We start from the raw sequence: 16,220 nt of genomic DNA, 5'->3' as shown, positions 1-16,220 counted from the left end.
AGTCAATGAAAAGAACACTACAACCAGTGACTTACTCTTTGGTCATCTCATTGTTACTCTGTTTCAACAGTCAGTGAAAGTATCAAGGAAGACTTTTTACCTTCATCTGAGATAAGTGCTAAGGATGTTTCCTCCTCAAGGTCCGGCACCACCCAATGAACATTCCTGAATGCTCAGTTAGTTGCAGAAGATGTCTGTTCACCCAGGTCACACCAGCTCTGAAAGCTTCCCTCACTTTTTAACAATTCAAACACAGAGATGCAATGAATTGAGCAAGAAGCCCCTGGATTCCATCTGTATTCTAACTGGACGACTGGGAAAATACATACATCCTATACTACCTCACAGCAGATGCCTGTAATAAGCATGCATATGTTGATACAGGTTAAGGGAAAAATTTATTTTGTATACTGCTAAAAGGCATGACTTAAAACTAACTTTCAGCTTGGAAACAAACTGGGCTAAGTCACCCCCATGGCATGATTCAGTCAAGTGACAGCTACTTAAAGCTGGCACTAGAGCTCACTAGCAGCAACAGCTACCTCGATGGGGTATCCTAGCACATACCACAGGTACTATGATCACACCATCACCTTGATCAGCACTTCCACTGAAAGAAGTAACTCTTTGCCCAATTCACTAGTAGTTTTTGCTGAGTAACTACAGACTATATAACATCCGCTCTGGAACATGCCAACTTTACACTGGCCATAACCCACAGCCAAGTTGTAATTTTGTACAGTGTTAGGAAAGGAGTTAAAACACAGAACTATGAACTTGAACTTCAGCAGCAACTACAGTCATGGCATCCAAAGTAGCACCCTTCAATAACAAAGGCATGTCACAGCTGATAACATGAACTGTCTAAGCAGAGATGTCCTCTCTGTCTACTCTGGGACAATGCACTATCCAACCAACCTCTGTGCAGCCATGAAGATAGGCTGCCTTCTTGTTTTGCCGCATATCTTACACCATTTGCATTACAAAAAAAGTAAAATCTGTGATCAGTACTGGGTCCTGTTTGGCTCAGGGAGAAAGACATTGTGTGAGGTAAAATGGGTATTTCTTCCCTCATAAGGTGCCAAACCCCTCAAGTATCTCATTCTGGCCACTACTGGCAGACTGAGCAGATTACTGGCAACAAAAGATGGGACAGTTAGTGTAGTACATTTACTTGCAGGGGAAGATGTTGCAAGAAAGAAAACAAAAACCAAAAAAGCCACAGCAATGCGTGTGACATGGAAGTGAACCAGGGTCCAAGAAGGCTGCGGTATGAACTTTCAGCTTTACAGCTCATGCAGTTTCCTGGCATGTAACTCAATGACCGTCATGCTGAGGAGAGCTCCAAGACAAGCTCCTCAACTCCCTGGGCATGTATTTTAACTGCAATGCTATTAGGCAAAACATAGAAACTGCTACCACTTCTGGCAGTGTTTTTACAACCATTTCAAAACTGCTAACGTGTCAGGCAAGACCAGCACAAACTTATGGGTAAGGTATAAGCATCTCTTTACATGTAGGTACCAACATCTTTCCTAACTTCTGCAATTCTGATTTAAGCAAAATTTACTGATTGCATCACTTATCTCCTCTGACTAGGGCATTTCAGAATATGCACTGTATGTAAACTCTTAATGTCTAGACAATTTCAGACCAATCAGACAGGCTGCCTGGTGTTTTCAGCTGCCTGGAAGAGATGGTGCTACAGAGAAAAAGGCGTTCCACATTGCTGAGTGGGACTTGCATGCTGGATTCTGTTCAAGTCCCAAATTAAGCAATCTGGATCCAGCCTTTAAGAGACTACAACTATTGACTTACCCTTTTGGTCATCCCAGGCCAGAGGATTATGCAGTCTCAACCATTGTACACTCTTGGCTTAGGGCAAACTGTCACTGTTTATCATCTCCTCAAAATGATTACTCTACTGATCAGCATTAGTTTATTCCCTCCTGCATTTCAAAACAAAACAAAACAATGTACTAATCACCCACTGACACTAAATAATAGTAAGAGACAGCGATGTCTGGGGTTAAATGAAATTAAATACAGAGCTGTACATTATCAATATAGTTCTGGCATCATGGTTCATTTTGATACATTGCATGAATTCCCTGTTGAGCACTATGCACTAGACATTAAATAGGAAGCAGTAATATATTATAATTTCTTCTGACCGTCTGCTGACGTAGATTACTACGCAAATAACAGAAGAGGAATAAGTGCCTTTTTTTATAACATTCACTTAAAATCAGTCATTTAAGAATGCACATCAGTCTTCTATAAACTGAACTAATGGTTTCTTACATTTTCTCTGCTAAACATCAGAATCCACCCAAGAGGTGAGTCAAGCAGCCTTCCTCTCACTGGAAAAGTAAACAGCATCTATCCCCTCTACCTGTCTGCCCGTTTTCATGAAAACTGGACGGAACTTTACAGCTTCAAGATTCCTGCCTTTAAGTCAAATACATTAAGGAGATACACCCAGCACAATTAAAAAAATCTCAGTGCCTTAGGTCAGCAGACAGAAATCAACTAAGTCTGACTTCTATCAACTACATGCACATTACTCATTTTACATTAAAAACTCACATTACCAAGACAACAAAGAAAAAGAAAGAATAGCTTAGGTTTTAATAGCTAACCATTCAATGGCCACAATATACCCACATGAACATTCCCAAGACTCAAAGCACCCTTCTGCAGTGGAATTGAGTTCCCAGAAGTGGTATGCATCAAACATTTCATGAAATTTAAAAAAAAACCAAACAAACCAACAAAACTATGTTGGATGAATGAAGTGGGTCCAATCCAGTGCCTCAATACTCAGAGACATAATAATATATGCATGGAATGTGAGCTCTGACTTGCCTGGCTTTACTTAGTTTAATTTAAAGTGCTCTTGTTTACATAGTTAATTATTTTTGTTTATGCATAAACAATAGATAAGGTTTATAAGCCTAAAATTTGATAATTTTTTTTTTTGTTTACAAGTTAAAAAACCTCATAGCATCAGCCCTTCTTATCAGTACAGTTACACCTTTTCAGTAGCCAAAGACAGAGGAGCAACGTGGACTACAGTTCTTGGGGAGAAAAAAAACCCAGTCAAAAAAAGACCTGAGTCTAATCATAACGAAACCTAGCCCATGCAATAAGATGTGAGGAAAAGAGAGAGACTGCCCTCTAGTGTTTAGTGACCAGCAAACAGCATAAACGCTGTGACAGGTTTTCTTAAGCGCTGGCATAAAGGTCCAGGAAATGTTTGCAGAGCCGGACGATTAAGTGGTCTTGGCTACATGAACACGCTCACGGTAGTAAGAAATTCGTATGGCACTTTAATGACAAACACAGAGATTTGACTTGGCTTCTTCCCCCCACATTTACTGACTTTGTTGGGCTGGTTTGGATTTAACCTTATGCATCACACTATGATTTATTGAGATCTAAATTACATGCACAGTTACTTTCAGGAGACTGCTAAAAATGTAGCTTTTCCTACATGAGGGAGAAATTAATAGACTATAGTCAAATAACTTCTGCAAACTCTGTCAGAGCTCTGTTGACCTATTGGCAATATAAGCAATGTTGGTGGCAGCAGGTATTGTGTGTTTTGGGCATTATTGAAACTATTCATTATCATATTATTATTGTGCGTTATTATGCAATGCATTATCTGCATGCATTGAAAACAGATTCAGAGTGTCTAAATAACAACCCCCCTAACCCCATCAAGTTTCTTTAACTTAAGGAGTCAACAGGTTACTACTAAGCTATCAAATTGAAAATGCATTTTTCCACAGCCCAAAAGCTTTCATAATATTTCCCCTTCATGCATTTGGGCCTAAATATAGTAAACAATTATTTATCAGGGCGGGGGGGAAACAGTGAAGTTCTCTACCAAATCTCTCCTCCCTCCTTCCCCTGGGTATCCTAAATGGATATGCTGGACAAGAAGTCCACTTCAGTCAGTCTCCTACTCTGCCTCTCCAAATAGAAAATTAAAGCTCGCACATTACTTTGATTTTATTTTGACTAGTTTTAGGAGTTTATCATACAGGCTGATGTGTAACATGCTTTTATTTCAACAGTTTAATCCATTAAATGCCTAAGACTTTTTCAATTTGCAAACAAAACAACTAGTTTTAAGGCACCATGATTAATTCTTTAGTAGACTTAACGTGAAAGTAAATAAATTACTGTTATATTAGCACGGATACAATCATGCACGGTTCAGAAGTATGTGCCAATCAATGGGGACAAGGTAACAGAGCAGTATTGGGTGCTTAACCTTCTACATTCTCTAGTATCTTGACACTTCTCAAGTCAGCACCAGTCAGCTCTAAGCCACAAGACTATGATTTTAGACACAATTATATGGCTTTTATACACACACACACCAGTTTTAGCTCTGCATATACACTGTACGTATACTTGTTTGTAAAATTAGCTACTCCCGCTCCAGTATCTCATAGCTTAATATACTCAAACTTCCTTTTTTTTTTTTTAAACCAGACTGCCATTTCTCACAGAAAAATCCTTAAAAATAAAGAACTACCAAACATTTTAATAAGAAAAGTAGTTTTCTGCTTTTTTCTTTCATTCTTTTATAGAGTGAGGTCTTTTGGCATTACAGTTACAGAAGATTTTAAGGAATTATCATGATACAGCACAATAAAATCATCAGGAGATACATCAGATTAGGAATAAGATTAGCAGTTACAAATTTCCAAACTGAACAATGTCTCATTACTACAACGCTCTAATTTGATTTCCCATTGGACACAACAGTGAAGAGTCAGTGCAGTTTGTTCAGTAGCCTTCTAATAGGGGAAAAGAAATGTCTGACCCTGTTTCTTTCAATGCCATATGCGCCTTCACCTGTAAATCATCAGTGTCCAGGAACTCAGAAAAGCAGAATACATCTTTCAGGATCGTGCTCTGAATCAGAAACAGTCACTACAAGTAGGAGAAAAAAAGCTTGGCAGCCCTAGGGAACTAACGCGGGAGAGCGGCTCTTCAGGTTGCCGGGCACAGTGTCCTGCTGGTTCACCCACCTGGACCACAGGCTGCACCCAGTGGCCTCCTTCCCAGGGCCAATTTGGGAGCAGGAACACGCCTGATGAAAGCCACCCTTCTCTCCTGTATCTCTCCCACTGCTCTTCAGCCCCTTCCTCCATCAAGCAAAGGAAGCACTGCCTTTCTCCTAACACTGCACAGGACAAGATTCCTCCCTCTCATCCCAAGGAAAACGGGAATAAACTGCAGTCAGAATCACCCATCCTATGCAAAATACTTTTAAACTACTCTTAAAAACGAGTCTGTCAAAAGCAGGCTACATTAGTCCTTCCTTGTGGTACTTCTCAGCAGGCAGAAGGACCTACGCAAAAGTCTAATTCAGTAAGTCCGAACACAAGATACGCACATAACTTTTTGAAAGAACTGACAGCTCAACATGTTTGTGGAGATGAGGTCATACAGCAGGAGAGGACTGTGGCATACATTCATCCCTACCAAAGCAGATTACGTAAAATTTGTGACTGAACAGCAGGCAACTCTGATCTAACTGAAGACTGATGAACAGCATCCAAAATGTGCATACTGTCCTTTCCATTACAATCATACACGAAAGCCAGTAACAAATCTTTCCAAAAAGCAAATGATAAAAAAGGTAACAGGAAAAATAATCTAAAAGAAAAAAAAAAAAAATCAAAGGGCTAAAATTTTTGTCAAATCATCTGCTTCTTAAGTTAACAAAAAACCCCCCCAGTTCACCAGAAAGGAAAACTGCAATAGGGAGAACAGACCTTGTAGAAGAGTAACATTAAGGCAGAAAAATATCAAGAGGCCTATATTGCCCCCGACAAAAGAATGAAGTAGAAGCAGTTTTCACAACACAGACACAGTACGAAACCTCATCTTTGGTCCGCTACAAACATACATGCTGACGTCATGGTTACCTACCAGTCTGGTACTGTGTGCCAATCGGTGAATATTCCACCCGTACACTGAGCACCACATTCAATTAGGTGACCTGCAAGACTGGGAAAATGGCATTCAAATAACTATATAATCTGTAAAATTGAGTTGCATAAATCTAGCTTTAAAATATAATAGTACACTGGAAATAAAGCTAAGTAACAGAACATGCTATTTTTTTTTCCTCCATAGTTATCCAATACATTTATAAATTACGCATTAAACGTAACAAGATTCTGAAAGATGACTATAAGAAGAGTTGGAAGGAGTAGCTTTTACATGAAGAATCAAATTAATTTCCTGAAAAAAATTAACACCTAAAAGATTATCTGACACCAAAAAACAAGTTTCATTGGTCATTTTGAGAAGTCTTGACCTAAATTCAGTATCTTAGCAGTCTGCACTATGTGTAACTAAATATGCAAAGGTCATTTTTAAATGCAGAGTTATGTGATCTCACTTGTAATGTGAATGACGGAAGGCATTATGAATATGTATTATGATTTTCAAATCTTTAATTGTGATAGTCCATAAACACTCAATAGAATTATGGGAAAAATCCTCATCTCTCTATCATCCCCAATTCAGCAGAGATGGAGGGTTTTTTCCATATTTATTCTCAAGCAAGAGGAGGTCCAAGCATACTACTACTCACTGTATTCAGGTACGTAAGCAGTCACTCATTTTTAAGGATTTCAACGCAGTCAGATGATGCAGAAAGTTAAATCAGGCGACAGAATTTTACCCTATGCTTGCTGTATCAGATTCCTAACCTTAGGATTTACAACTAGGGTTTGCAAAGAGGAATACTGACACTGAGCTTCTGCAAAACCATACAAGGATGCTGACCTCTGACTGAATCTCTTTCTGTGCATTTTTGAGAGTAAGACCTCCTACCATCTCAACTATCAACAGTGACAGCCAAACAGAAAAAGCTGGGAATCACTGGTCTGTACTGTAAGATTTCATCTCTTGACGCAAAACGGACAGGAAGAGAAAGTTAAGCTGTTAAATAAAATCACTCACTCCTTTCCTCATTTTGTTATTTTAAATTGGTTCCAGAATGAAGTTTCTGTAATTTCAATTCCAAACAAGAGAGTATTAAGTGAGCCTCAAAAAAGAACCCAAACCCTAACAAAAACATTCAAATAAATGAATTCAATAATATGCAAAATCACTAAGTGCTTAAAAAGTTGTTATCCTGACATTATACAATACGAAATACAAATTTACCCATTTCTTCTTATATCATTTACCTTCCCGCAGCTAGCAAGTCAAATTCATCCCTATTCCAGCCAAACTAGAAGAAAAATATAAGTATGTTACACATAGAAAGGTTTTACATAGTACAGAAAACTGCATATAGTATGTTCACTGCTTTGAGTAACAATGCATTGGATATATTTTTACTTAACTGCAGAAATCTTAAAGAACAATAATTGGCAGGCGCGGTACGTGGATTTGAGTTGCTATACAGTAAATTAGTAAAAGAGCTCTGATGCATTTCAGTGTCCCTCTTATTAATACACCCAAACAAATATAAATCCTCAGTCACACCCTCTTCAAAAAATGCAATATTCATATTATCCAAAATTTGTATAACCCAGAGGTTTAAAAGTCTAGTACCTATTTTGTGTCTTTTAAACAAACCACTATTGTTTTTTCAGCTTTTGAAAATTATCAGTTCCTGGAGTACTACCGGTCATCCTTAAAAACTGGAAGTATGTTTTCTGTTTAGAAATTATTTTTCCCAAGTTCAACACTGTGCAAGCAATATATTCATTGTTTCTTATTTAGAACTTAGCAGAAATCTCCCCAAAACCTTTCAATAAATTAGATAAGGCCTCTCTGGAGTAGCTAATACACACTGACAGCTATTTTGAGATTGTAAACAGCTAGGAATAAAATAACAAGTCATAATGGCAATTATAAATGGTAAAGTTTAATTCTAGATTAGACAATGTTTGACATGCATGAAGTCAGAAGAGTATGATGTTTTAGAAAGGATGTTTATAATTAGACACTAACACATACCCTCATATTTTTTTTTTAAATATGCACCAAAGGAAAGCTTCCCTATTTCACAGTGTGTGGTCATTCACAAAAATGTATAACCTATTCAAAATACTTCAGAAAACCACATATCCTGCTTGCATAATTTGTTGAAATTCAAGGAATTTGAGAAATGTTGCACTGAAACTCACCTACCTAAACCAAGAACTGCTTACCCGTCGAAAAAGACCAGTGCTTTAGACCACCTCTTGTGCCCCCGCCCCCAACCCAAAGTGAGCTCTACTATCGCCACCTTGCGGTAAAGAAAAATATAGTTTCTTAACCTTGCACACCAAATTTTAGCGGGGGGAGGGAAGCAAGAGTGAAATACTGGCGAAACATGGTAAGACTTCCTTAACTTCACCAAAACGCTTTCCAGCTTCATGATGCACAGGTTCATAAATATCCCTGCTGTAAGTTCAGGAAAAGTGAAAGCTAGCAACTTCTCATGCACATAAAGAAAAAAAAAAAGTAAGGTGCTCATTATTTTTAATTTAGTATCTACATTTTCATAAGGAACAAAAATTGTCTGACAATGATTGCTGAATATTCATTCACATATGTTCATTATCATATGGAAATTAAATTGTACTTACAGAATGAATGAGTGGTCCTAATACAATCCCACTGTCAACGCATCTACCTGTCACAACAATATCAGCTCCAAGGTCAAGAGCCCTGCTTATTGGTCTTGCACTAAAGGTGACAAAACACAAGAGTAAGTACTTCTATTTTTTAAAGTATCATTTTAAAAAAAAAAAAAAAAAAAAAAATCAGTTCCCTGCCAGACACAGGATAAAAATCACTTTAAAATCCCACAGGAAATCGATTAAATCAACTTTAACAACCAATTTGTCATTTTGCATATACAACAAGACTATTTGAAAAAGCAATCATCAGAACACCCTCATCAAATTCAGGTACCTGAATGACATAATTCAAACACTTGTCTTGATGCTTATAGAAACTGTCTTGAACATAGTGCATAGAGGGTCACTTTTATTATCAGTAACAGAAAACAGTAATTGTCTTTCAGAGATTCATTACTTTTATTTCATTTGTAGGTGAGTGTATAAAGACCAATGTTCTTCACAGAGAAAGCTTGGTGACTTTGCCCTCCAATTTTAAACCTTTCAGGTCAATTTCCGTAAGTGTTTTTTGAAGTTGCAGTATCAACCAACTTCAAGAGCAGCACTGTGCAGTCATTATTTTTGAAGAAACTCAGGCAACGCATTTTCCAGATTGCTCAGGTAAGAGTTGGCCCAGTCAAAATTAGTCAGGCTTGAAAATATTCCCTCAGGTGAACCGCTCGAGTTTATACACTTTAGTGAGCAATCTTTGACCAGGGCATGTGGCTCCTGGCTTCTAAACCCATGCTGCTGGATTCTTCTATTCTTCATGAAACAGGCAGCTTGAAAACACAAACCACATAAACTGTGTGCCTTGAAGAACAAAACCAAGATCAGTTGTTTCTCTACAGCTTCTATAGACTTAGCCCTGTTCTTGTCAAGAGGTAAGTTAGAAGAGACAGAAATTTTCTTAGTGATGTAAACATAAAATGTATGTACTTCCCCCCCCCCCCCCAAAATGCTACACGAACCAATGGATACTAGCTAGAACAACAGGCAAATATACAGCACACAGAAATAATTTACACCTCTGGGCATAGTGTTAAGTAACAGTTACAGGTAAAAAGCACAAATGGGGTTACTGCATACATACAGGATACTGACAGAAAAACTGTGTTAACTACCTTTAAAAAGCAGTAAATAAAGCCATTTGGCTCTTATTAAAAATGCACATGAACTCAGTCCACAGAACTCCTAATAGCCCAAATCAGGAGGGACAGAAGAAACACTTCAGGAGTGATACCCCAATGCAAATTTTTCAGATGGAGTTTACACACTTGAATCAAGAATCAAACTGTAAACATCATCAGATTTAGGGAATTAAAAGTGAACTATCCACAGAATTTACAGATCTTACCCAATACACTCTGATGTTGACTTGTTTTACAGGCATATGTAAATTTGTCATTTGCTTTATGAACAAGCATCCACTGCAAGAAAAACGTAACTTACGAAACAACTAATTTAAAAGGCTGGTAATAGCTTTACATTTCATTACAACTGAGATTAAGAGGCCCATAAAGAAATACCACTTTTATTAGAAAATCAAGAGTCCGCTGTTCTAGCATCTGTTAATGAAGCAGAGACAGGATGCCTCATCCTCAGCCTGCTTTTGTCCTCTCTGCTTTGATTTGCATAGATTTTTTAATTTGTGAATAAATCATGAATCACCAGAACTGGAATGAACACTTTCTCACAATTACAAATCTTAAACATAATTTCTTAGATTTCATTTACAGGTACTCATCATCTGCAAACATTGCAAGTCAAAATTTCACAAACAGAAAATCCAGCAACAGAAAACACTGAAGATGAATTTAAAAAGACTCATCTATTAAAAGGTTCTTATTTTACAGAGAAAAATACATGCTGTATTAGGTACAGCCATACCCTGCTATCTGCCAGTGATGCATTTTTTGGAAAGTGCAATGATAACGATAAGATAGAGAGAGCACAGCAGTTTTTCCATAAAGATTAATGTAAAAGAGGGGGGACTCCATGCACAGACTTTAGAAATACACCAAACAGAAATACATGAGGGGTGATATATATGACATGGAGGATGGAAAAGCAAAACCATGATCATCAACTGGAAGAGATACTGGCTTTTTGGGAACACCTGACCATCACCCCACTTCTCAGTCCTTCCCCTTTCATAGCCTTGATTAACATTGATTCATCTGAAGAAGGTGATGGTGACAATGAAAAATACGACTGTTCACAAACAGGTAGCTAAAACACCTGCACTTAGAGATTTATGGGAGGCCTTAAGTATCATAAAGGAGGTAAGGGAGATCTTTCAAAACAGTGATCCTCCTGGAAAGCCAGCTTTCAAAGTTTCAAAGGTACAAAGCCTGACACTCAATCCAGCACAGCACAATGGAACCTCCCACAGCACTCAGAGTGTGTGCCAGTACTTTAACTCCTCGGTTGCACTTTTCTAGTGATAACATCCTGAACAACTACTCCATGCAGCAACAGGATACTGCGCATACAAAAAAGGATTTTTGCGATTGTTATAATTAAACTATTCTGGCTTGAACTAAAACCTGAGGATTCACAGGAGATGTAACACTAAGGAGTCACAACTGGCAAGGATCTGAATTAGAAATTTATTTACAAGTTACAAACAAAATTTTTTTTTTCTGGTTGCCTGAATAAAGCAGAGGTGAACCTCACATACTAGGTTGTTCTACTTAAAAAACAAAGTAATTTTGTGTAGTCAATGTGTTAAAATTATTTTTCCATGATAAAAACTTCTTAAAATAACTCACCCAAGATACACATTCATGCTATGAATGCTCTCTGGAAATTGTTTGCCACTCTCTAAATCAGTGATACCAGCTCCTTTTAGGTTCTCTTTCTGTTAGAAAACAAACAAAACACCAAATCTGTGAGTATTTTGTAGTATCTACTGTATGCCTTTTATTAGTATCAGACAACAGATCCACTTCCTACCAATTCTAAGCAAAGTATAGTCATTAGTTAGCAACAGTACAAATCAGTTGAATGGCTAAAAGCCCTAGACACACTTTTAACCATAGTTTTCCAGCACACAGAAAAATAAGCCAGTCTTTAAAGAATGCTAGTCCACGCACAGATGATCAACTACCATAAACTGGTATATTCCCTAGGCTTTTAAACTGTCTTTAATTGCTGTTAGGACTGAATAAATCAAACCCTGCAAACAAATGTGCCACAACAGCAATGACTGATGGTGTGGCCAGAAAACAAGGCTAATTCTGCAGCTTTAGGTGATACTTAGAATACACTGTTTCCAGAGAGGTAGGGGGGGGGCGGGGGTCAGGCAGTGTTTTTGACCGTGCATTAGGCATCTTGGGAAACCAGTGGATCCAAGGGCCAGTGACTGCATAGGCTCAATGCCTAATGCTAGTTACAGGGGGGGATCTATAGCGTGGGAAAAAACCTTCCACTTTGAATTAATTTCATATTCTGTGGTAAAGATCGAAATCCTCCATACCACAAATAACATTTCCTAGTGTCATTTATGCTGTTTGGTATCAACAGTAAAAGTTGTCTGTAGACAGTAGAAGCTGTCTCTTTTTTGTTCCTCTAAGTCATGTACTGACAATAGCATAGAAAATAATCCATTTCAGATGAGAAATGTCCACGCCAAGCTCAAATAATGACCATTTCACTGTTGTACCAGTAATGAAATTCTGAACCACTGATGCTAAAGTAATTTCAGTAGGATGGAAGTTTCTTGAAAGGAAGTCTGAGCACTGCACATAATTTGCAAATAAAGAATCTTACTTGACCATCTTCCACATTCAATAGCATGCAAGGAGTAACAGAGCCTACACAGATAATTTAATTTTCAAAGTTACAGGCAGACATTTAACTGTAGTACAAACCTATCCCCTCTTAACCACAATCAATGTATACACTGTTTTCACAGTATCTTTTCAGGTTATGGCCAACACTTTTTGCGCAACCAGACTTCATATACAAAGCATCATCCTCAAACTCAAAAAAAGCCATATATTTCATCCCTAGATTTCAAGGCGGTTTTTTGGGTGGGTTTTTTGGGGGGTTTGTGGGGGTTTTTTTGGGGGTTGGGTTTGGGTTTTTTGTTTTTTTTTTTTTTTAATGTTAAACTTCAATCCTCCCACTTAACATTACCTCACCAGCCATAAACTAATTACTTAGGAAAACAGCTACCTGTAAACAAAATAACAACAGGAAATGCCTGTAAACTACTAAGAACAACTAGAACGGATGAACATTTGAACACGCAGTAACTACCCCACATTTAAATTTAAGAGATTTAACACAGGATTATTTAGTTTAGACAGAACCAATAAGTAACAGCACATCCTAGCTTCTGCTGAAGATCAAGCAGACCTTAGATCAGATTCACAGTTGGCTTCAAAAAGATAAACAGCAGATCCAGTCTTATAAAATTCACCCCCATCACACACCAAACATAAGATGTGCCAAGAATTGTTTTCATACATTAAAAAAAAAAAAAAAAATAAAATGAAGCAACAATTTTTAGATGCTTTTCACAGTAGAAGGCTACTGCATAAAGATACACAAAACAAGTTCCTACAGGACAGTAAATGCCACCTTCATGCTATATAGACTAAAATAATTTCCCCAATGCTACTAAGCCTTAAGACAAAGTAGAATACCTCACTCATTAGGTCATCTCCAGCAACAACAGCTATTTTCAAATCAACATCTGCTTTCTTTGCCACCTCCTGAAGGGCAGCTGCACAAGCAAGTGGATTAATTCCACCAGCATTACTGATGACACGAACACCTAAACAAGAGAAATTAAGTTCAGCAGCGTCAACAATCACCTGAATTTTAAAAACTTAAAGTATGCTGAAATACAAGCAAGATATCATCTCTGCAAGGTGTCAGACATCTGATCAAGTAAAGTACTAAAACCACATTAAAATATGAACACTGTTTAATCTGTGAAAGGATGGGAATAAGCCAATGCAGAATTCTTTACAGAAAACTAGTTGTTATAGCTACTTCTCATCTTTACGCATGGAAGGAGAAAGTGACCAAAAAGACATACATGATGAGGCAGACAGACTGTATCAGAACAACTCCATCAGAACAACAGCATCCATGCTCCCCAAACAACTGCATTTTAGCAGAAATAGGTGCCTATCTCTACAAATTCCAGACTCTGTTAGGAAGGTATTGGGTACTTAGAAATAATTCTCTTTATCTTTTCAAGCTCAGAAAGCTGTGAAGCTATGCTAATGTAAACAGAAAAAAAGTGATCAGAAAATAAGTGATATTCCAGAAGTATATGGGAATGTTGAAAAACTTTTAGACTGCACTGAAAACATCTAGATCTCACGTTTTAACAAAGACCTGTAAAGCAATCTTCCATTCACAAATTAAAGCTACAATAACAAATACAGAGATATACGTATATAGTTACAATTACAGCAAGCGTTTCAAATTAACCCAATTTAAATGCCACCATCAGACCTGCACTTCACATCTATTATGACAGGATTTTTGCTGATGTTTATATTTTACATCATTATTCCCAGAGGACAGCAAAACACTGGGATGAAAAACAGCTGTTTATAGGAAGACTAACTATACAAAACCCACCTAAGCAACTGAACTTGATTAACATACAGATTGACATGAAGAGTAGCGTACCTTTCCTGTGAATATCTTTTATATAGGGAGCCATGGCAGCGGAGACAAAATCCGGAGTGTAACCCAAAACCTGAAATAATTAAAAACTGTAACCATTGGTTATGGTTAAGTCAACCTAATCCCTTTTGCGGGTAACAGAAAAGAGAACACAGGGAAGAACAGCTAGCTCTGAAAACGTTTGGAGAATGCTACAGAAAAGGACGTGAACTCTTTTACTAGATGGAAATGCACATGTAAGAATAAATACATGCAAGTAAGAAGTATACAAAAGCAAACGCGTCCCCATAACGTGACACGTTTTAAAGAGGCTGCGGGGGTGCTCTGGGCCGGAGGAGAGCTCTCGGCAGCTACAGCCCGCCCAGCCCGGCCCTCCCGCCTGGGCCACGCCGGGGCTGGGCAGCGGCTCCCGGCGGCTACTTACGGGAGACCGGGCTTTGGCGGCGGCCAGCAGCGACATGGTGATCTCGGAGAGATAATCGAAGACGAGGAAATCCAGCTTCCCTCCGTACAGCAGCTGCGGCACTGGCGGGGCAGGGCAGAACCCGCCGTTAGCACCGCGGTACCCCCGGCCCGGCCGCAGCCCGGGGGCTGCCCGAGGCTGGGGGCAGCGCCGGCGGGGCAGGCCCCGAGGCGAGGCGGGCCGGGCCGCCCCGCCCCTGCCCTTGGTGAGGGCCTTGCGGGCGGCCCGCCCCGCCCGGGCGTGCGGCGGCAGCCCCGGCCCGGCCGCTTACGCAACGGGGCCGTTTGCGGCGCCACCAGCCGCCGCCCGCCCGCCCGCCTCGCCAGGCCGCCTCGCCAGGCCTCGGTGCCCCAGCGACCGCCCCCGCCGCACGGCCGGGTCTCCCCGCCGCCGCGGGCAGCCGCCGCCGCCGCCGCCTACCTGCAGCCGCCGTGTCCCCCCAGAAGCCCGAGGCGCAGCCGATGCGCACGGCCGCGCCCGCCGGGGGCTCGCAGCCGCCGCTGCGCCGCCGGCTCCAGCGGGGCGGGCGGGCGGCGGCCCCCAGGAGCCGCGGCCCCCGGAGCCCCAGCAGCGCGGCGCAGCTCATGGTGGCGGCGGGCGGGCTCACGGGCACCGCCCCTGGCCCGCCGCGGCCCAACCCGCCGCCGCGGCCGAAGAGATTGCTGGGGCCGCGCCGGGGGCCTGCGGGGGTGGCTGGGGAAAGGGGCGGGGTGAGGGTGTAGGGGCCCCGAGTTGGTTTGGGACAGTGACGGGAGCGGTGGGGGTCGCCGCTGGGTCCGCTTTGTTCCGCGGGTAGCGGCAGGCAGCGGGGCGGCTTCGCAGGTCCCGGACTGAATTCCTAGCCAGTGGCTAGGAGTTAAACGTCACCAAGCCAGCAAATTCCCCGGTATATAAGGAGGAGCGATATCCCAGTCCTGAAGCCTGGATCAGAGGGCTGTCTCTGAACGTCCCCACCGAGAGCTAATCACGTAGAGGTACTTCAGAGTGACCCCCCGCCTGCAGAAAATCCACACCGCCTGATGCGACGAGGAGTGTGACTGAATCAGTCTTAACACGCTAATCTGATGCAGTAACTGCGAGGCCTCCCTTAACACGTATATTTTGATTCTAAGGGGTTTTGAAGTCTCTCTTGCAAATGACACGACAACAAAATTCGGTGTCTTTGCAGGAATGCTGAAAAATACAACGTTCAGTGCAACATTGACAGTACTAAGTATATGATGACGAGAGGTGGTTTTACTGGTGTAAAAAGTAGCCATGCCGAAAATATTTCAATAAGTGCTTTTGAAAATTGTTGATCTTGGTTGTTTATTTAGGGAGGTGCAATGTTTTCCTATTGCAAAAAGGCCATAAAGCACTATCTTCTAAGCTTCTCGGTGCCTAAGAAGTGATGAACAGTTACTGTCCTAAGTTAAACAGGCAGAACCAAGGATGTCACAGAGAAAGAA

General features: G+C 40.4%; 1 protein-coding gene across 1 annotated transcript in view; it reads right to left on the bottom strand.

Moving 5' to 3' along the window:
• The window catches only part of LOC104034360 (uncharacterized), a 62,601-nt gene extending 47,243 nt beyond the window's left edge, over window positions 1-15,358 (bottom strand). The window contains exons 1-8 of the mRNA XM_075709486.1: window positions 15,193-15,358; window positions 14,734-14,834; window positions 14,313-14,382; window positions 13,310-13,440; window positions 11,429-11,517; window positions 8,622-8,721; window positions 7,230-7,273; window positions 5,959-6,036 (exon numbers count right to left, since the gene is read on the bottom strand). Coding sequence (XP_075565601.1) covers window positions 5,959-6,036; window positions 7,230-7,273; window positions 8,622-8,721; window positions 11,429-11,517; window positions 13,310-13,440; window positions 14,313-14,382; window positions 14,734-14,834; window positions 15,193-15,358 — 779 coding nt within the window. The remainder of the gene's footprint in view (window positions 1-5,958; window positions 6,037-7,229; window positions 7,274-8,621; window positions 8,722-11,428; window positions 11,518-13,309; window positions 13,441-14,312; window positions 14,383-14,733; window positions 14,835-15,192) is intronic.
• Window positions 15,359-16,220: the final 862 nt, after the last annotated feature.

The sequence above is a fragment of the Pelecanus crispus genome, chromosome 4 (genome assembly GCF_030463565.1).
Source record: "Pelecanus crispus isolate bPelCri1 chromosome 4, bPelCri1.pri, whole genome shotgun sequence".
Lineage (NCBI taxonomy): Eukaryota > Metazoa > Chordata > Aves > Pelecaniformes > Pelecanidae > Pelecanus > Pelecanus crispus.
This window is presented reverse-complemented; position numbering and strand designations above follow the sequence as displayed.